The 20,260-nt window shown below is 48.2% G+C and overlaps 1 protein-coding gene across 1 annotated transcript in view; it reads left to right on the top strand.

Annotated features, from left to right (window-relative positions):
- Positions 1-19,449, top strand: part of LOC142841156 (uncharacterized) — a 25,272-nt gene extending 5,823 nt beyond the window's left edge. Inside the window, exons 2-5 of the mRNA XM_075957902.1 lie at positions 16,636-16,750; positions 16,927-17,383; positions 17,995-18,040; positions 19,271-19,449. Coding sequence (XP_075814017.1) covers positions 16,669-16,750; positions 16,927-17,383; positions 17,995-18,040; positions 19,271-19,366 — 681 coding nt within the window. The 5' untranslated portion in view covers positions 16,636-16,668 and the 3' untranslated portion in view covers positions 19,367-19,449. The remainder of the gene's footprint in view (positions 1-16,635; positions 16,751-16,926; positions 17,384-17,994; positions 18,041-19,270) is intronic.
- The last annotated feature ends 811 nt before the right edge of the window (positions 19,450-20,260 follow it).

The following is a 20,260-nucleotide window of genomic DNA, read 5'->3' as shown; positions in this document are numbered from 1 at the left end:
CTGTCAGTTTGTGGAGAGGGACATATAGTCTTGGCAACAACCTGAGTTGTTTACTCAATTATATGTAACCCATTCCTGGCGCTGGAAGCTTTGTTTGGTGACAAGAAATGCCCAGTTGGGGTTCTGTCTCCCCCAATTGGGCAATTTCATCGTAGATCATCTTCATACATGTACATATTTTTTTCTAGTTCCATCCATTTACTCCACAAATTTCATGATACCATTTTTAAACAGGCAAGTAATATTTTATTGTGTAAATATATTGCATTTTCACCCATTCTTCTGTTGAGGGACATTTAGGGTGCTTCCAGTTTTTGGCTATTATCAATACAGCAGCAGTGAACATGACTGGGCAAACATGCCTGTGGTAGGACAAAGCATCCTTTGACTATATGTCAAGAATAATAAAGCTGGCTCTTGAGGTAGATCAATTCCCACCTTCCCAAGGGGCCACCACACTGATTTCCTCGTGGCTATACAAGTTTGCACACCCACCAGCAAAGAATAACTGTTCTCCTTATTCCACATCCTCTCCAGCATGAGCTGTCAAGTGCTTTACTGATCTTAGCTACTCTGACAGGTATAGGATGGAATCTCAAAGTAGTTTTGATTTGTGTTTCCCTAACAACAAAGGGTATCAAACATTCATTTTAAGTGTTTCTTAGCCATTTGAGTTTCCTCTCTGGAGAACTCCATTTAGATCTGGACCCCATTTTTAAATCGGGTTATTTGTTTTTCTGATATCTAGTTTACTTTTTGCATTCTTTTAGATTTACTTTTAAAAAAAATTTTCGAGACAATGTTTCTTTGTAGCTTTGGAGTTTGCCCTGGAACTAGCTCTTGTAGACCAGAGTGGTCTCGAACTCACAGAGGCCTGCCTGCTTCTGCCTCCCGAGTGCTGGGATTAAAGGCGTGTGCCACCACGGCCCGGCTAGATTTACTTTTTAATTTTTCTGTGTCTGGGTGCTTTGCCTGCATGTATATCTGTGCACCATGTGCACGCAGTGCAAATTGCTTGGGACTGGAGTTACAGACAGTTGTGGGCTGCCATGGGGGTGCTGAGAATTGAACCTGGGTCTTTTGGAAGAACAGATAATGCCTATAACCATTGAGCCATCTATCCAGCTCCATCTGGTTTGTTTGTTTCTTAGTTCATTACATATTTTGGATATTATTCCTCTATCAGATGTGGAGTTGGTAAAAATCTTTCCCCATTCTGTAGGCTGCTGCTTCATCTGGATGATAGTGTCCCTACAGAAATTTTTCAGTTTCATGAGGTTCCATTTATTAATTGTTGATCTTAGTGCCTGTGCATTAAGTTAACAGTGTTTGCTGTTCAAAGGGCCTTTTCCTGTGCCAAAGCCCGTGTGTTTTCTAAGGAGAGGTAGAAATGGGTGGATCCAGATGGTAGGGGAGGTGGGGAGAAACTGGGTAGAATAGAGGGAGGAAAATCGTAATCAGAATATATTACGCGAGAAAAAAATCTACAGTTAATAAAAGGGGGGAACACCACAGGAAAAAGAAACGCGTTTAATTGCTCAGAAAATGTATCTAGAGGTGGGGTCCTATCCCCAGCTGTATATATGTAAGCGCACACCATTTGAACTCCACTTTTATAAACAATAAACGTTTTCATGTGGGTTTGTCTTCTTGAAGCACTAGCAAGGGTCTTGTTCTGATAGCTAAGGGATTTCTGCTGTAGTCTCCGAGTGGTTGGGCAAATCACTTGCTGGCCTGGGTCATGTTCCCATAACAACAGAATGCATAAGTGCAGAGAAAAACAAAGGACACAGAAACTTTCTACGTGTTTAAGAAAAAAATTAAAATATTAAAGGTAAAATTTCCAACAAAATTTTAACAGAAGAGAAAGAGAAAAAGCAGGAGATCCAAGAAACTACTCAGTTTGAAAAAGATGCATTTTGATCCCAGAATGCATTGCTCTCATGAAGCAGTCTCTGCTTCTTTAGGGTTCTCAGATCTCCTTAGCCTGCTATTTGATCTTCTGAGGCTATTTTCTCAAGACATCCTCAAGCTACTTGTTTGAAACAGACCACAAAGTGTGTCAGAAAAGGGATTTTAAGCCAACCAATCTTGGGAACCTGGCAGATCATTCAAACTTGCTCTTGCAACACTGAACTTGCGGGGGGGACATTGCCTTTCCCACACCAACCCCTCCTGTTCCCTTCATGTACCCCTTGCCTGCTTACCTCGGATGGCGCATGGTTGGAATCATGGTTGTTCCATTATAGATAATACCATGCCTATACACAAGCAGGGTAGAATTTCACACTCTGTACTCCACTGTCTACTTTCAGCAATTACGATGTCTAGCCAATAGGATTCTACTGGCACCCTACCAAAATCGCCAACCCTTAGATTTACCCTGGAATATTTTTAGATGGGTCCAAAAATCACAGTGTTTTGTCATGAAGTATCTCAGCATCTCTGAAATATAGACCCTCTCGTCATGTTTGTCATAGCAGAAGGTGAAAGTGTCATACAGAATGCCTCATTGCACATACCCATGTTAAACATGCAGAGATGCTTTAATTTACTTATCTACCATGATCCTGATCTAAAAGTCGATTCCGTGCAACTGCCCTCATCTGACTTCCTTCACTGTCTTTACAGCAGAGCGCTGGTCTGGGAGAGTAAGGAACATCAGCATTCCATTTGTGATCTGTACGAAACACATACTTGTATAATACCTTTGTTCTTTGTGCTTTTCTAGGGGTTTGAAGTACGTATGAATTATTTTTGTCTTTATAGTGCCACATAAATTGCAATTTCTTACTCTTAAGATTTGATGGATGGCGCAGCGGAGATACGCTGGTTAAGTGGCTTGAAATACAATATCCCTTACTGTGTATAGCACTGGATGTCTTGGAATTTGCTATATGTACCTGAGTAGTTCTTTTTTTTTTTTTTGGATTTTTCGAGACAGGGTTTCTCTGTGGCTTTGGAGCCTGGAACTAGCTCTGTAGACCAGGCTGGTCTCGAGCTCACAGAGATCCGCCTGCCTCTGCCTCCCGAGTGCTGGGATTAAAGGCATGCGCCACCACGAGTAGCTGTTTCTAAAGCCAAAAGAAATCAGGTTTTCAAGCGGCAAGATCTCTAGCACACCATTCCAAGTCTCAGAGTAACTGATACCCAGGTTAGAAATAAATAGCTGCTATACTTTGCTTCAGATTCAGTCTGCCAAACATCGATTCAGTTATATGCCAGGATTTTCTTCCTCCAGACTTCTCCACTGCCATGGACAATCATTCTTTTTTCTTACAATCTCGTACATTTCTTCACAACACACTGCCTACTCCATGTCAAAAGAATGCTTGATTGACCCCCAAAATCCAAAACCCATGTCATCGCCATCTTCCATATCCGTATATGAGCCCTGGAAGATGACTGCATTGCTGATCAAGGCACATGTCCTGGGCTCTTCCTGGAGTAGCTCCTAGCAGAAGACGCCCAGAGCTGAGGAAATCCAGCTTCAGTTCTCTCCTGAGCGCCTTGCTAGCCCCACGGCACGAGGCTGGGTCCAGAAACCCTGAACTTGTGGAACTCATAGAGGATCTTGTATGCTACTGCCTGGGAGCTGAACAGTTCTGGTAGTCTGTGATCACCCAGGCCCCTACGCTGAGCTGCTTAGCACAAGCGTCCGTTCACGTCACGTGATCGGCTTAGGCCTCTAGTGTATGAGGCCAGGTTCCTGCTTTAGTGCAGCTGCCGGATCCTGAGCACCAGGAATCATTGGCCAGAAGCTACATGTCCATCGGTGTTTTTGAGATAGCTACTACAGTAGCTCCCAAGGACTACGTCACACTGCCCCCGTCACCTTTCTGTTCCTAAATCGAACATTCCATCAGGGAGGGAAGAGTTCCTCTTGGTTTAGTAGGCTGAATATCATAGCAAGCAAACAACAGGAAAATCTACAGCCCACTGTGATTGCCAGGTAGTGCATTTCCTCAGGGCTGCCTGGGATGGGAAAGTTACCACCATATCTCTTCCTTCAGCTCTTCCTTCAGGGTACCACACTGTGAGGAGCTCCAAGAATTAATTACATGGTCTCTGTTCTTCTACCAGTTAGCTTTGTCAGACAATGTGTGCCAGTCTGAGAGGGAAGGCTCACCGGAGGGATTGTTTGGATCAGATTGACCTGTGGCCCCGTTTGTAGTGGGATGGCCTTGATTGTGAATTGGCAGAGGAAGGCCCATCCCTCTGGGGGTTGTTACCACCTCTGGGCCCATGTTGTTGAGCCGTGTAAGAAAGCCTGCAAATGAGCCAGCAGGCAACCTCCCTCCATTGCTTCTGCTTCAAGGCTCTGCTTGACTTCCAGCCCTGACTGCTCTCACTGATGGACTGGATAACCTATGAGTTGCTTTTGGTCTGAGTATTTTATCATGGCAAACAGAAAGGAAACTTGAATATGCTCCCCTTACAGCAGAGGGCAGTGTGGAACTGTGACCACACAGGAAGCGTCTAGCCTCAGCGCGAGGCTGACTGTTGATCTGGATGGAAGTGCTGCAAGGTCAGAGGCCTTTGTGCTTGCTTCTCACGTTTAATGTTTTATTTGTAAGTTTACAGGGGATACTAGAGTTCAGTCTGAAGAGAGGCAATGAAAACATGCTAGAGAAGGAGGTAATGGAGTATGACAGCTGGTCTGTGTTTGTATGTGTGTGGATATGCATGTTTTGTGTGTAGGTACATGTAGAGGTCAGAGGGCAAGGTTTTGCGTCTTCCTTAATGGCTTTCTACCTTTTTGAGTTTTTTTTTCTTGAGACAGGATCTCACTACGTAGCCTTGGCTAACCTGGTACTCACTTAGTAGGCCAGGCTGGCCTTGAACTTGTAGAGCTCTGGCTCTGGGATTAAAAACATGTGCCACCATCCTTAGTCCACGTTCCTTTTTGAGATAGTGTTCCTCACTGAATTCAGAGCTCACTGATTGGCTAGACTGGTTGGTCAGTGAGCTCCAGGGATCCACCTATCTCCAGCTCTGGGATTAGAATAAGGTACCACCAGGCCTGGCATTTCAGTATGTGCTGGGGATCCGAACTCAGGTCTTCATGTACATGTGGTAACCATTTTCCTGTCTCAGTTGTCTCCCTCACTGAGCTATCTTACCAGGTCCCACTAAATACATTCTTTTTAACCATTTCCTGGTGCGCTTGTTTGTGCCGTATGCACACGATATCATGGGTGGGCAATGGAGCTGCTGACAACAGGGGCCAGTGTCTTTCCTTATTCTTAGCAGAAGGGATCCTCTAAAAGCTCCTCTTAAGAGACACTGGCTGTGTGTTTCATCATTTCTAGTCCTTCTTGCCTGGATTAAGTTGTGCGTTTGCATTGCAAAGTGTTACTCCAGAAAGCACAAGAAAAAAACAGAAACTTGACAGTTCGAGATGCACCATTCTTCACTCCCGAGGGCTCTCTAATGCAAAATCAGTTTTATTTTCCCCTGTGAATTAGTAACAGGATCTGAAGAAGCAGCTTGGGGGAAAGAGACCAGAGAACTGCCTTTATGGTTGAGTTCTGCTTTGCAAACTTGAGGGACCCTTGCTGCAAGCCATCTGGGGAAGAAGGATGGAGACGGGGGTCTCCCAGGCACAGCTGATGATAGTGATGCGCAGTGCTGGCTTTGTTGATCAGCTGATGAATTTGTTTCCTGCACACTGTCCCTGCGTGTGATTATCATGTCATGTCATGGTTCTCTCGGCATGCGCCGAGACTCAGTCTGATCTGTTAATGAATAATTGAAAGGTTGTCCTGTACCCGAATCAAGAGACTTCCTAATACATCAAAACCATACTGCGGTATGGCTGTGTAAAAGACTGATTATAACTTAAAGGATCAAATTTTTTCTTTCACGTCTCAAATTTCTTTTGTATCTCTTTCTTGTTTTGGTGTTTTGTTTTTGCTTTTCAACACAGGGTTTCTCTGTGCAGCTTTAGATGTCCTGGAATTCGTTCCATAGACCAGGTTGACCTCGAACTTCCAGATCTGCCTGCCTCTGCCTCCCGAATGCTGGGATTAAAGGCGTGTGTTACCATTGCTGAGTCTTGAATTTCTTCCTTAATCCCTATATTTTCCACATTAAAATAGCTTATCCACGCATGTTCTCTGTACAATCCTAAAAGCAGTAAACCCCAGTGTATCAAAACAACTATATCTAAATGCAGTGGTCCTGACCTGGCTAGAACTAGATGCTGTTGGCACAGAGGGAGAAGGCCATGAAACCTGGGTAGACTGTCCTCTGCCACTGGAACCTGCAGTGTGATAGGTGGGGATACTGAAGTACCAGGGCTCAGGCTAATCTTGCTGGCTTTGTCCATTGTACCTCTCCTGTGTATTTACAGAGAGTTTGTTTCTGTGTTTTCTCCCAGGTTGTTGGGTAATATTAGGAAAGTTTCCCTCTCTCTCTTTCACTTTGCCCACTGGCAACACTTGGAGATTTAGGCATTATTATTTCTGGGCCTGAACAGGGCCTAGCACTGGTCAGATCAGTGGACAGTGTATCCTGCTGTTCTTCAGACCCTGAAATCAGAGGTTTAGCCCCATTCTGCATATGGGACATTAGAGATGTCATCTATGTGGGCAGGTGGCCTTGCACCCATTCCATAGAGGTTGGCAACCTGTCATCCCTTCAGTACGCAGGAGACAACCCCATGTAAAAGAACTGTAGCTGGAGGGAGGCCTGCCTTTCTCTTGCAGCAACTTGCTATGTAGTCTGTACGCGTCTGCCAGTGAGCCCAGTACAGTGTACGAGGATCCCCTACTCTGAGCGCCTGGTGGAGGCCTACTCACTGCTACTGCTCCCACCATGGATGGCTGCAGGGACTGTCAGCTTAGAGTGCCTGTCCCTTAGCAATGCCCACTGGATCAGCCCCCAGAAGACCAGACTCCATCCTTAGCAACATAGCAATGTGAATCCACTTTGCTCCTGGTACCTAAGGCAATCCATGGCTGTCAGAAAGGACAAGGGCCACACCTGAGTCAGGCTGAGGCAGCCATATATCTGCTTTTTGGACTGTGGAGTCTGAACCCCGTTCGGAGGGCTTTTTCTCGGGCTTCACTGTGGTAATCGTTAGCACTCCAATATCGCTGAGCTGCTTCCTTGTGACAAGCTGGCTCCAAGGACGGTTGCTAAGGAAACCAGGTCTGGAAACAGCAGGCCACTGTGTCAGACGGTGAGCACAGAGGCTGACTTTCAGCTTTGTGATCCCCCGCAAATGCAGGGCCAGCCAGTTTCGCCATGGTGGAAGTTTTGTCAGGATGGGGACTATGTGCTGTTCCCCAGTCTCTAGAACCTCAGGCTCCGCGACCATTTGTGCCCTGCCAGCACCATGGTGATCCCTGGTCCCTGGGTTATCTGCCTGGTGCTGGTCCGGAATGCTGCTGGCAACGTTACCTGAATCTCCACAACCAAGCTCCCCTGCCCTATGAGCACGGTGGTCACTGCCTGTTCACCAGGCACACCCTCATGGCAGGTCACCCAACTCCTTAGTTTTTATTAAGTTTCCCAACTCTGGGACCAGGGTAGCTAGGAGGAAACAGGGTCATCTTGTGAGGCCGGGAGATGGGAAGGAAATCTCCCAAAAAATCTAAGTGTCTGGGCCAAGTAAAGTCTATACAGGGAATCACAAAAGGGTCTCATGGGGTCTCCCAAAGGGCAGCTGCACTCATGAATATGGCTGTCCTGTCCAACTGCAGTACCTCCCTTGCCTCAATTTACGCACCTCTTAGCTGGAAATAACAGTAATTAGCATAATTTCCCATACAGGCATTGGTATTTAGAGTAGAGTTGATCTTTCTCCATCAGCCCTGCCATGTGACTGGACTAGCAAATTGTGAAGGAGATCAACAGGGATTTTGCCTCTGTTCAGCCGGGCTGTGGGACCAGCTGGCCACGGCACGAATCCTGGACAACTGCTTTCCTAAATTACTGGCTGTTTAGCCGAATGGGTGCTTCTGCTCTCACCAGGCAGAAATAGTGAGTAGGCACGGAAAAGCAACCGTCGCTGGATTTAATGCTGCAACGTCACAGGAGAGAGAGCAAGAGACTGTCTGCCTGTAGACTCACGCACAGCCCGAGCAGCCTGCTTACGTCATCTGAAAAGAAATATTTGGCCCAATTGCAGTGTTGTCTCTTAGCACCTCTCCTAACCACGGAGGACTATGCTTGGACCAATCCTGGGCTTTTCCCTTTAGCAGCAATCACCTCTCTGCTAGGCCTCCAGGCAACGTTCCCCACCCTCTCCCCTGGGTGGGAAAAGTTTCGAAGTCTTCTAGAGTTTGCTGAGGTTAATAGCACAGCAAAGTCTAGCGCAAAGTGTTTTAAACATTCCTGGTGGAGGCTGCACTTTGAGGAGCCAGGACAATCAGCTATGACCCTTTCATATTTTTTTTTTGTTTTTTTCGAGACAGGGTTTCTCTGTAGCTTTGGAGCCTGTCCTGGAACTAGCTCTTGTAGACCAGGCTGGCTTCGAACTCCCAGACATCCACCTACCTCTGCCTACAGAGTGCTGGGATTAAAGGCGTGCGCCACTACCGCCCTGCAACCCTTTCATAATTTTATCACAGTGCCCTTTGAGCGTTCAAGAATGCTGGCACTGGCATGAAGAAACTCCGCCTGGCTTACCGACAGTCCATTTGTTCAAGGTTGCCTAGGCAGTTTGGGAGAATCCCACAGCTCCTGCTTAGCATCAAATGGGTCCATTTTCCAACATCCTTGTTTTCTTACTAGAAAATGAACAGTAGAACAAGCACACGTTGTTAGCATTCAGGCATAAGGTTGGCCCACCTGCTATCACCTGGTATCTGTCAGTATTCACGCAAATGTTTAGCCAGCCCCAGGGTCCCATTCCTGCACTAGTGCTTGTCAGTATTCAGACAAAGGCCTAGCCAGCCTATGGTGGTTCACTACGCCATGCGCTGCATGTCTGCTGCAAGGCTCTGGACACATGCATCAAGGCCTTTTTAAAAGCAAGCTCCACGGCCCCTCACCTCTTCTGCCTCCCTTTTCTTTCCCAGTCTACTGGCACTAGTTTCTCTTTCTCCCCATCTATAAACTCCCACGTGGTGCTGCTGCATATTGGGGTCTGTTTTCACTCTCCACTAACCTGCAACACAAATAACCTAAATGTAAAGACCTTACACTTCCTACCAGTAGTGATTGGGAAAGAGATTCTAATACCACTTCTGTGGTGTTTTGAGACGCCTGTCCAGTGGCTCAGGGAGGTAAGTCACCTTAATGATATTATGTTAAGTTCAGATTATTTTGTGCTGTCCTTATGCCTGGGATGCCACTCTCTTCTTCAGGTCAGACTTAAAACTCCAAACCTATGTGGCCCCAGGGAAATGGCACTGTCTTGGGAAGTCCCTGCCTAAAGGGACTTCCTGTGGAAGGTTGAGAAAAGTAATGGGGTCTGCTTGGTTCTTTGGGTTCCCCAGGCTGGCGGGATGATGAAATGCAAGCAGCCCATATCCAAGGAGGCTTCATTGAGAAGAAAGGGCAGAAGCGTGCCCTGGGAGCTTGCCCATGTTCAGCCAAACGCCTTACAGTGGGTAAAGACAGAGTATGTGGATGCCTATTGGCTAGTGCGCTTGGCAATCTCTATCCTCTCTGCTGTGGTGGACCCAACGGTAGGAAATCAACACACGGCAGATTCCACTGCCACTGAGAAATGTGTGTCTAGGCCTAGTTTGTGGGTGGAGGCAGAAAAACCCCTCCCAAGTCTCCACTGTGGGTCTGGAGGTGCTCAACTATGCCGTCTGCATGGTGGGAATTAGATTTTTCGGGGCTGGCATGGTGGGATGTGCCTTGGTACCTGCTGTACTCCAGTTGTTTCTATTTTTTTTGTCAAGGGAGCCACGGGGGGTCTGGCCCATTTACATACCCACAGTTATACAGCTATTTATTGCCTCTGAATTGAAACATTCTTTCCTGAAGAGAGAGGCCGCAGAGGCTCATATGACTTAGGAAACGTACTAAATTCCGGAGAGTTGCAACATTCACGAGAGTCCTTCCAAGGGTAGTAAAGTAAGTTCAATTCCGAGGAGAGGAAATCCTCCAGGTCAGTCTTCTGCAAACTGTCCATAGAGCTCCAGGGGCACAGCTATCGTGAGCTGCCACTCAGGCTGGGGCGGGACTTTTAACGATACAGCTACCTTTGAGTGATCTGTGCTCTGCTAACTTCTCACATATCCCCCGATTAAAAACCCCGACCCACTGACTGGTTCACTGGCTGGAATCACGAAATTTGGTTTACCACAGGTGAATCTGTGGTTTGTTCATACCTCTTCAGGAAAAGACACACAACTGGTGAAGGCCCTGAAGATGAGAGACAGGTACCTGAGCAGAACGAGAACAGAATTTGCCTGTCCTTGTGGTGAAGAGGCAGCAGTGGCCTTCAACAAAGAATAGGGAGCCCCACTGACTTTGGGCTTCAAGTCCTGCTCCAAATCCTGACTCACACAGGCTGAGAACTCTGAAAGGCTGGAGAGAGAGAGCAGGCCCAGGCAGGTGGCTTGGCTGGAGGGGCTTGGTAGGAGTAAACAAGATCCTCAAGGGTTATCTTTCTGTAGCAGGAGGACCCCCAACAGAGATCGGAGCTCTTCAGCAGCAGTGGACACTAGAGACAGTAGGATGTGAAACAGTCCTACCTTCCAGGTAGCAGCCTTGAAACAGTAGGAGGCAGTGTTTAAAAGCTCACAGAGATAGTTGCAAGGTCCCAGGGGAAGACTGTGGCAATCAGAAACAAAAATAAAAACAAACAATAACCCTCACCTGGCTAGGGAAGAAAACTGAGAAGGGACAACCCACACTCATCCCTTTGATGCTCCCCTTCCAACCAGTCTGAGTCCATGCTGGGCAGCAGTGGTACCCACCTTTAATCCCAGCACTTGGGAGGCAGAGGCAGAGGCAGGTGGATTCCTGTGAGTCTGAGGCCAGCCTGGTCGGCACAGTGAGTTCCCCGAACATCTAACTCCCCGAACATCTAGGGCTGTGTGGAGAAACTGGGTCTCTATCCGTCTCTCTCTCTCTCTCTCATACACACAAAAACAAAACCAACAACAAACCCCCCAAACAGCCAGGTGGTGGTGCACGCCTTTAATCCCAGCACTTGAGAGGAAGAGGGGGGCAGATCCCTGTGAGTTTGAGGCCACCCTGGTCTACAAGAACTAGTTCCAGGACAGGCTCCAAAGCTACAAAGAAACTCTGTCTCGAAATAAAACAAAACAAAAGCCAAAACCACCAAAACAACAACAACAAAGTCCCACGCTGATTCTTGACAGGAGTCTGAGTCCCAGCTGGCTCCTGGCTCTGGTCTGGACCTGCTCTGAGAGATGCTGCTTTTGCTTGGAGAGCTACTGTTTCTGCCACATCTGTGGAGACTGGGTGCTTCAGCCATAAGCAGGGCAATTTCTTCAGCCTTTGAGACACACCAGAGATGGGAGGTCTACCATTTTAGATACTCAGTGACCTGCTCTCTGCACACTTGCTCTGACAGAGACTGTGCCCAGTTGGCATAGTGAGACACACGTGAGAGTTTGCTGCTGTGACCCTTGGCTAGGTACCCAAAAGCCTGCTCAGATCTTAGCTTATTCGTACTAGCTCCCTATCCAAGTGTCCACTCTTCTGTTTAAAGTGCTCTGGTTGGTAAATAAGAGTCCGTCTTGCTCTTCCCTTTCACTGACTATCCACTTTATCCCTGGAGGGAGGGGAAAACAAATCGAGGTAAGACTAGGCCATCTTAGGAAAACGAGGTGGCGAAACATCATGATCCAGTTGACTGTTGTTGGGGGGTGGCCGTCATGGCAGGGACTTGTGGAAGCCACTGCTGTTTCAGGACAGTCAAATGGGGCTAGGAAGGGAGTCAAGCAGCGCAGGGCTCAGGACACCAGAGGGTCCCACCAGTAGTGCAAGCTGCGGGATGAGAAACCAGATCCCTTAGTGCACGGAGCTCCTTAAAGCTTTCTGAGAAGGGGATGCGAGGGTTTCTGTGGGTACCTATGCCTTTATCCTACCAGCAACCCTTCCTTCAGCCTCTCAGGCATTCACTCAGTTAGCAAAATATTGGCACACTGCTGTTTTCTGGTAGCAAGCAAAATGCCCACCCTCTCAGCCCTGTGGAGAGGCCCAGGTACATTGGTGGGCTGTGTCCCTCTTATCTAGGGGCAGGCTATCTGCCTAAATGCTTTCTTGCTCCCAGCAGAAGACCTTGGCGCACAGGAACACATCCAACACTACACAGGCCAATTCCCAGAAGCCCCTAGGGATCCCAGCTCGGTAATAGGAGGTACCAGTGGCAGTATAGAGTCCCATAGGCGGGAAAGACGGGAAGTGTGCACAGGACAAAGTTGAGTTAAAAAGTAGGACATGCCAGGAATAAAAAGGGCAAACCAAGGAACACTGTGTGGTGACAACTTCAAATGGAAAAGGAAGTCAGGGAAGGGCAGTGTTGGGCTCTGGCAAAGTCAGAAGGGCAGTGGGCAGCCATGGGCAGTGTCTGAGCAGGGAAGCAGGAGAGTCAGGTTGGCATTTTGGAAAGATCATCCTGACTGCACTTGTGAGACCATGACATTTTTGGTTTGTAAAATCATCTGTCGCCAGGTCAGGCCTTTACCTATGGGGTAAATCCCCTAATAACGGATATCAAAGCCTTGCCCACATTACTGTTTAGACATAATTCTTCAGTGAGTATCACTCCCAAATCAATACACACCTGAAGTCATTATTACCAAGTTCTACTAGTAAGTATTCTTCACTCTCGATGGATGTCATGGAAGAAGTTGAAACCTCGTCCCATCCTACCAGGGAACTATCTTAGAGCTTGATATGCCAGTCTAAGCTTGCATCTGGGACGAATGGGCCTCTCTCACAGAGCCTCAGGGGAGTTTATGTGGTCAACTCCCTACACACCAAAATCTTAGCATAAGGAACCCCCTTTAGTGGTCTTTTGTTGCAGCCAGCGCATCCTGGATAGCCAAGACTTGTGGGGGGGGTTAGGGGCGGGGTGCTGGCATTGAGACATGGAGGCTTTTTTTCAGGTGGAAGAACAGCAACCTTTATTTTTGCCCAGCAACCTTTTATACCTCTACTCTTTCTGTGGAGACCCACCGGCCAGAAAGAACACAAACATCCTTGTCAATTACAGACCACAAGGAAGTTCCACTTTCAGTCAGGGGGAGTGAGGGCAGCTGGATCACGACAATTCTGAAATTGCTAATTTGAATTATCTTAATGCTCCGAAGGGAAACAACATTGTCTTGGGTTTTGCCTAGGCAGGGATTCAAGTTTTGCTTTTTTGTCTTTAACCTCCTACTTGTCAATAAAAACATATTTACAATTCACTTGTCTTTCCCTTCATGGCTGTAACTAGCTGTGTGAAACCTTCTGGAGCACCTTCCTCTTGTGCTTTCCTGATTTCTGGAACTACTCCTGCATCCTGCAGATTCTCTTCTGTCTAGGGGATGGGCCAGGGGGGGCTGCAGGGCTTTGACTGTAGACAGTTCTGCAAGTGAAGGTCTGGAAGTGCACCTGTGTGTGGACATGCAGATTCAGACAAATCCACCCCTCAGGAAAAACTCTATGCAGGTATGTTCCCCATCTAGCAAGTAGATGGAGCAGAGTCACCAGGGGAAATACTGTAGAAACTCAAAAATCACATTTCTTAACCTAAAACAGTGCTTTTCAACCTGTGGGTAGCCACCCCTTTTGCCTTTTGGCATTTATCAACCTTAAATAAAACCATTGGAAAACTCAGATATTACATTATGAGTCATAATAGTAGCAAAATTACAATTACGAAGTAGCAAGGAAAATGGCTGGGAGAGGGTCACCACCACATGAGGATTGTATTAAAGAGGCACAGCATTAGAAGGGTTGAGAACCACTGCCCTAGAGAATCAAGAATGTAAACAAACAAGAAGGAGCTATAAGATTTCATTAACACATTTCATTCTTGGGGCGTCAGTCATAGAAGATAACTTTAAAGAAAAGTCACACAGAGTAGTAAATTACACTCACAAAGCTCCGACATTCCACCGAAAAAACATGCGCATGGGTAAAGGTTTCCTGTCAGTGCAGGGATGTGTGGGATTGGGGAGCTAGAAACCAGCAGGCAAGCAGCAGGCATCCTAAGGAGTCAACAGAATTTAGTCCCTTCCCCCGGTTCAATATGGGGACAATAGGGCTTAAAGGATCAAGGGTAAAAGGCTGAGAAGAGTGCTGGTTCCCAGACTCACATAGGTGACAGTTTGGAGCACAGTGGGCCTTGCCGTTCACTTGTGGTGCATACTCCCACAGGGCACTCCACAGCTCCTGTGGGTTACACAGCAAGCACCCATCTTTAAGGGTGCTGACTCCCCGATCAGAGAGTGAAATCCCTCTGCCTCACTCTTTTGCTGAGCCCTGGGAGGAAACTACCAGAAATAAAAGAATTCCCCTCGGGGTCCTGTGAACTCTGCAGAAAGAAGATGGAATGAACAGACTCAGGGGCGCCCAGATTGCTTATCTGCTTCTCCCAAACCCTGGGGGCAGCATCTTGGGGAATTCATCTCAGAATCCAAGGCTGGGATCCATGCAGGAGGTAGGTCTCTGACCATAGTGAGGAAAAAGCACCCAGGTTCACATTTGCAACTTGCTCGCATATGGTGCAGGGAAGTTAGGGCTAAAATGGAGGGTGGGGTTGAAACAGCCAAACCAGGAGCACTAAGATTGAGAAACAGAGTCTCTGAAGCCCAGTCCCACAGCGACACTATCTCACACTGATAAGAACGGTCTCCCAGCCAGAGAGTCTGCTGGCCAGGCAGGCACCAATTCCTTCAAGAAAGTACATGTTGGAATGCTGGGGGCTCCTGTGAGATAAAGAGCCATGCCTTTTCACTTCTGGGAGGAAGTTTGGTTGCCCTAACTGTACAGGAAGTCTTGATCGCATGTGGGTGGTAGGTTCATATGCAGGAAAGAACAATGGGAAGTATGCTTGCCCCTGATTGGACAAAGGTGGAAACCCAGAGTCTTGTGATTTTTGCCATTGCAACCCTGTGACTAATGGAAATTTGCGCCATGCTCTGGGACGCTCAGGTGTGGGCCTGACCAATGTCTATCATCCTGGCCAGTATTTAATAAATATAACTTCAAATTTGGGTCAAAAGAAAAGCAAGCAAGCGCATGTGGCACTATTGTCCCTTAAAATAGCCTGGCTTCAAGAGCAGCTAACTGAGGGAGTAGGGAAAGACAGCCTCGAAGAAAGCCTCCCGCTTCCGTGTTTGAGGAAAGCCTTTCACAGAGACGCTGGAGACAAGGAGAACAGGAAGAAAAGCAGAACAGGCAGAATAATTGCAGTTGCTTCTAGGGAGCTGTGAGCAGAAAGAGAGATAAGTACAATTAAAAGCAAGTGGGCCATAGGAAATGTCGGGGCGCAAGGCCGCCCAGTGGCTGGTGGCTACCAGACAAGGATCAACACCTGGCAAAGCCTTAGTCACAGATGAGCAAAGGGCGTGTGGTGGGAGGGGGGCTGAGCCAGATGAAGAAGGCACTATCATCTCTTTGGTGTGGGCCGGACCATATGGATCTTGGGCATCCAGGCTCTCAGCCTGTGCTATCCCAGAGAACTAAGCCGCCTCCTAACAATAACCTCAGGCACTGTCCAGACACTGCCACTGTGATGCTGTAAAAACAAACCCACTAAATGATAGAGCTCGGTGGCCTTTGTAAATTTGGGGAATGTCACCTATCGCTGCCGCCATGATGCTTTAAAAACAAAATCCACTAAATGACAGAGCTCGGTGGCCTTTGTAAATTTGGGGAATGTCACCTATCTGGGGAGTTTCTCTAACTTTTCCCCAATCTCCCCCTCTCCTGCAATGCTTCTTTGAAGAGACTGCATCAGAATTGCTTATTCCTCCCGTCTGTAAACTTCATGGCAGTGAGACAAGTTTGGAGCCACTGACTAAGGCTGATTTGTGATGCCCAGAGATGTCTTTGGGCCACCATAGGTCCTTGGGACAAGCCCAGCTAGGTAGAGAGAGAAAGGTCTCCATCAGAACATGCTTGGAAGACTGCTGGGACTCAGCCCTTTGAGAACACAGACTCTCAGGAGGATCTTGCCCTGGCCTTCGCACGTGTTTGCCATCACACGAGACGGAGGTAGCGACCACAGTGAGTGTGTACACTTGGGCAATCCACTATTTGGCACATAAATGACGGAGTCTAATTTGTGCCACTTCATTAAGGGATGCGTCTTTGTCGTTTTGGTTGAATGACATTTGCATAACTTCATAGAATGATCTAGCCGGACTCAAGGACATGCTGAGCTTGAGAAGGTCTTTGTGTGACTTGCATCCTGTGTTGGAATTTAAAGTCCAGAGGCAACTTGGAGCCACAGGTTCTGCATCCCCGCCCCAGAGACTCGCTGCTTTTCCTTTTATGTACTTCTGCTCTTTGCAACCCTAAACTGCTTCTGCTTAGGCACCTCAGAGGACAAGCCCACAGCCTGGGCTGGACAGGTTGTGTGATTGGACACATTGTAATTTGGTTGAGCCCCCAGAAGACAGCCCTTCCGGGTCAAGCGCCAGAGCAGTTCATTTCGACGTCTGGCGCCAGACCTGTGAGAGGCAGCTTTTGAATCTGCAGGACTGTGGTGTGTCTGATCGGAAGATTCCCGGAATGGAGACTCGCAAAGACTGCTCCGACACTTTCAGCGGGATGCGGGAGCTGGGAGCTGATGGGGACCAGGAACAACAGCATGGTCAGTAAACTGGTTCCGACGGGATTCTGGCGGGGACCAAGAAAGAAATCTAGTGGGAAAGCCGGTGGCCATGGGCTTCGGGAACTCAGCTCTGCCTGTGGCCCCTCTTGAGACCTTCCAATGGTCCCTGAGCCACAATGCTCAGACTTTTATCTTTGTGATTTTCTCTGTTTCAGGTGGGAATGCAACGGCCTTGGAGGCTGGAGAGGAAGGAGGCAAGAAAGGGCTTGAGCAGAGCAAGCCCACTCAGGGGGAGCTTGATGAGGGCAAACTTGCTCCGGGCGAACTTGCTGAAGGCAAGCTTGCTCAAGAAGAGCCTGCTCAGTGCAGTCTCGCTCAGGAAGCCAGAGAAGAGGTAGAGGAGGGAAAAATCAAAGAAGAAGAAATGGGAGGAGGCCATGCTGCCGCTGGTAGTTCTGGCCCCGTGGACAACGAGGTCCACGAGGAAGGTGGCCATGGCGGCAGCGTGGATCAACAGCAGCCTCAGCCAGAGGCGGCGATGCCTGAGGGCACCAATGGTCCCCAGACTGGGGAAAGGCTGCCTGTCAAGCGCCGCACCAGATTCACCCTGTCTCAGCTGCAGGATCTGGAGCAGCTTTTCCAAGAGAATCGCCACCCCAGCTTGCACATGAGGTAAGCACTTTGTCCTGCTAGGCGGCTGGATTTTAGGCAGTGTGTCCTAGCCCAGGTTTTCCTTTGGAGCTCCCTGGATCCTTGCTTTCCTCAAGAAATAGACACACCCTGTCCCGATCCTCCCATCCTCTGTGAGAAACTAGTTTCTGGAGTAGGGGGATGGGCCCTATTCCCGCTGGGAATGAATGTGCTTTATACCCGTTTAAGGGACACGTGCGTGGGAAATTTAAACAAGGCTTGTTCTAAATGGGTCTTTAACTATGAGAAAGAAGCCGGAGGTGTGGCTGGGAAGATGTGTGGGACGGATCCCACCTCAGATTAAAATTTTGCTACGACTTTTCATCGTGGAGGCTCTGCCTTAAGTTTTCTATTCTAAGCACATTGAACTAGGTACCTGTGTTTGGGGGATTACCCTTAATTTTGGTCCCTGAAGGAAAGTTGTTGCTAAAGCTAGTCTCAAAGAAATTATGAGGAATAGTGTGGATGTGGGTGTGTGTACACATGTGCACGCACACAGGTGTGGACGTAAATGATTCAAAAGCACATGGTACATGTCCCTCGATCCTTCGTTTCTAACACAAAGCCTAAATGTTGGAATCTTTTCACTTCAGGAAGGATCTTGCAAGATGGCTGGGTGTGTCAGAAGCCGATGTGCAGGTCAGTATTCTAAAGAATAATTTTGGCAGGACTTCCTATCTTGTGATGCTTCTGCCTAGAAGACAGGCGTAGGGGCAGAGTGGGACCCTGAAATGGCATCCCAAGTACACAGGCAGGCTAGGTTCAGGAAGTCACCAGACCTCCATTTTCTCAGTAGGACATGCCGAGCTGGAGACACCAAGGTGCTTTGTCTGCCATGTGGTGGACAGACCGTGCTCTCCAAGGTGCTCTGGAGACTGCAGCCCGCATGCCTCACCTAAGTGAAGAAAGCACGTTCTTGTCCACCTTCAGCTGTCACGCTGCGTGTCTCAGAAAAACTTTTCTCAGACTTCACCCCGCTCCAGTCTGTAATGGCAGATGCCTAGCTTAGTTCTGAACCAGTACAGGGCCCAGGGACCTCAAACTGCTCTTAGCACCTTTGCCTCCCTTTGCTGGTGATGTGTGTGCACTCTGACCAGCATTCCAGGCACCCCTGGCTTTTCCAGACCACATGCCCACGAGGGAAACGGCCTGTAGTCACTGTGCTGGGAGGCTAAGAAGGAAGCAGAGCCGGAAGACGTGCCCTTTGTCTCATTAAATCTGCATTCTGGATACTAACCAATGCTAGCATGGTGGAAACTTTGACAGACTACTGCCTCAGGCCTTTATGGATCCTCAGGAGCCCAAGAGAAATCTTCTTAATAATTTTTGATACCGCAGGGACCCGCAGGAAATCATGAGCTAGATTATGCATCCTTCCTGAAAGAATGCATTAAAAATACCAATTGATGTGGGCTGGAGAGAGAGGTAGGTCTTTAAAGGGCAGGCCTGCAACCAAAAAGTACCATTTGATGGGGAGAAGAGGCAATATTCTGGGTCTGTTCCTCAGTTGAAGGACTGGGTGTGGCTTACACGTTCCCAGGGGCTGCTCAGGGGGTGTTCTGAGTGTTTCAGTGAGAATGAACCTGTTGCTTCCAGCATTCTGAACAGTCAGTATACACTTGAGGTACCTCTTCAACCCTTCTTGGGGCTACATAATAAACATGGAGTTTCTAAGCAGTCAAAGATTTGGTGCTTTGCTAAGGGAATAGCTGAGCGCTAGAGACACCCCTAGCATACACCAGGCCTGGGATGGGTTCCAAATATGTCCTCAAGTGGTAGCCAAGTTGAGCCAGTATACGAAGTTACAGCATGTGCTCTTCAGCCGTGATACAGTCAGTGTACTGAAACAAGGCTCTCTTCTGGTTACAGGATTGGTTTAGGAACAGGAGAGCCCTTCACCGGAGGAATACTAGACTGCTGGTGCTGTGCAACACACCCCCTGCTCCCGAGAACAACGATGCCTGAAGATGCTGGAGCAGCACGGAGAGCCATCCCTGTCCTGGAGGAAGATGTCCTGCAGCCTACCCTGCCCCTAATGTGTCGGCCATCCCTGATGGCCATGACACCCTTTCCTTCCCTGCATTGATTTCAGCAATAAAGAGGTGTATTCTCAGTACGTTGGCTCCATTATTTTCCCAGGTTACCAAACTGTGGGTATAAGTATTTGAAAGATGGTAGTTTAAATTCCGGAAATGAAATTTAAATCGGGGTGACATGGGCAAGCAGTAATCACTCTGCCTTGCAAAGGGAGGAGGACTTCTAGGTGCCAGGCTGCTTACTGCTGACCCCACGTGGTTCTCTGCCCCACCCCATTCATGGATTTGTCAACTCGCTCTATCTCTGTGGGACAAGTTCTTTATAAGGGCAGAAAGGGCAAGTCCCCAAAGCAGGACAGTGTGTTTCTAGACACGGTTGTTACCACCCACACTTCAGTAAGTCCCAGCTTGGGCTCTGTTGGAAACTTCTCAGAGCTGTCTCCCAGGTTGGTGGCAGAGGGAATGGGAACACCCTGTGAGCTTTCGCTCCCCCTCGGTGGGCCTTCAGGGCAATAGGAGGCACACTGCCCAGAGTCCTGCTTCTTGACAGAGAGGCGAAGCCATCCGCCCAGGCAGAGGGGGGATTCTGTCTCCTTTTTGTATTCCGGCTCAGGGAGAATATGCTCCCAGCGTGGCCTGCTCAGAGACTTGACCTTAGTGTCTTCTGCTGCATTTTGTCACCTGCCTCAGAGAACCCTCAGTACACAAGATTTGGGGGTCTTTCCTTCCTCACAGACCTATGACATTAGTAAATAAGGTTGAACACAGCTTCTTTCCCTATGTGAACCCGCAGGTCAAAATAAACCAAGTTCATCTTAGGGAC

This window comes from Microtus pennsylvanicus, chromosome X, assembly GCF_037038515.1.
Source record: "Microtus pennsylvanicus isolate mMicPen1 chromosome X, mMicPen1.hap1, whole genome shotgun sequence".
In the NCBI taxonomy this organism is placed as follows: Eukaryota; Metazoa; Chordata; class Mammalia; order Rodentia; family Cricetidae; genus Microtus; species Microtus pennsylvanicus.
The sequence above is the reverse complement of the archived record's forward strand: the minus strand, read 5'-3'. Positions and strand labels throughout refer to the sequence as shown.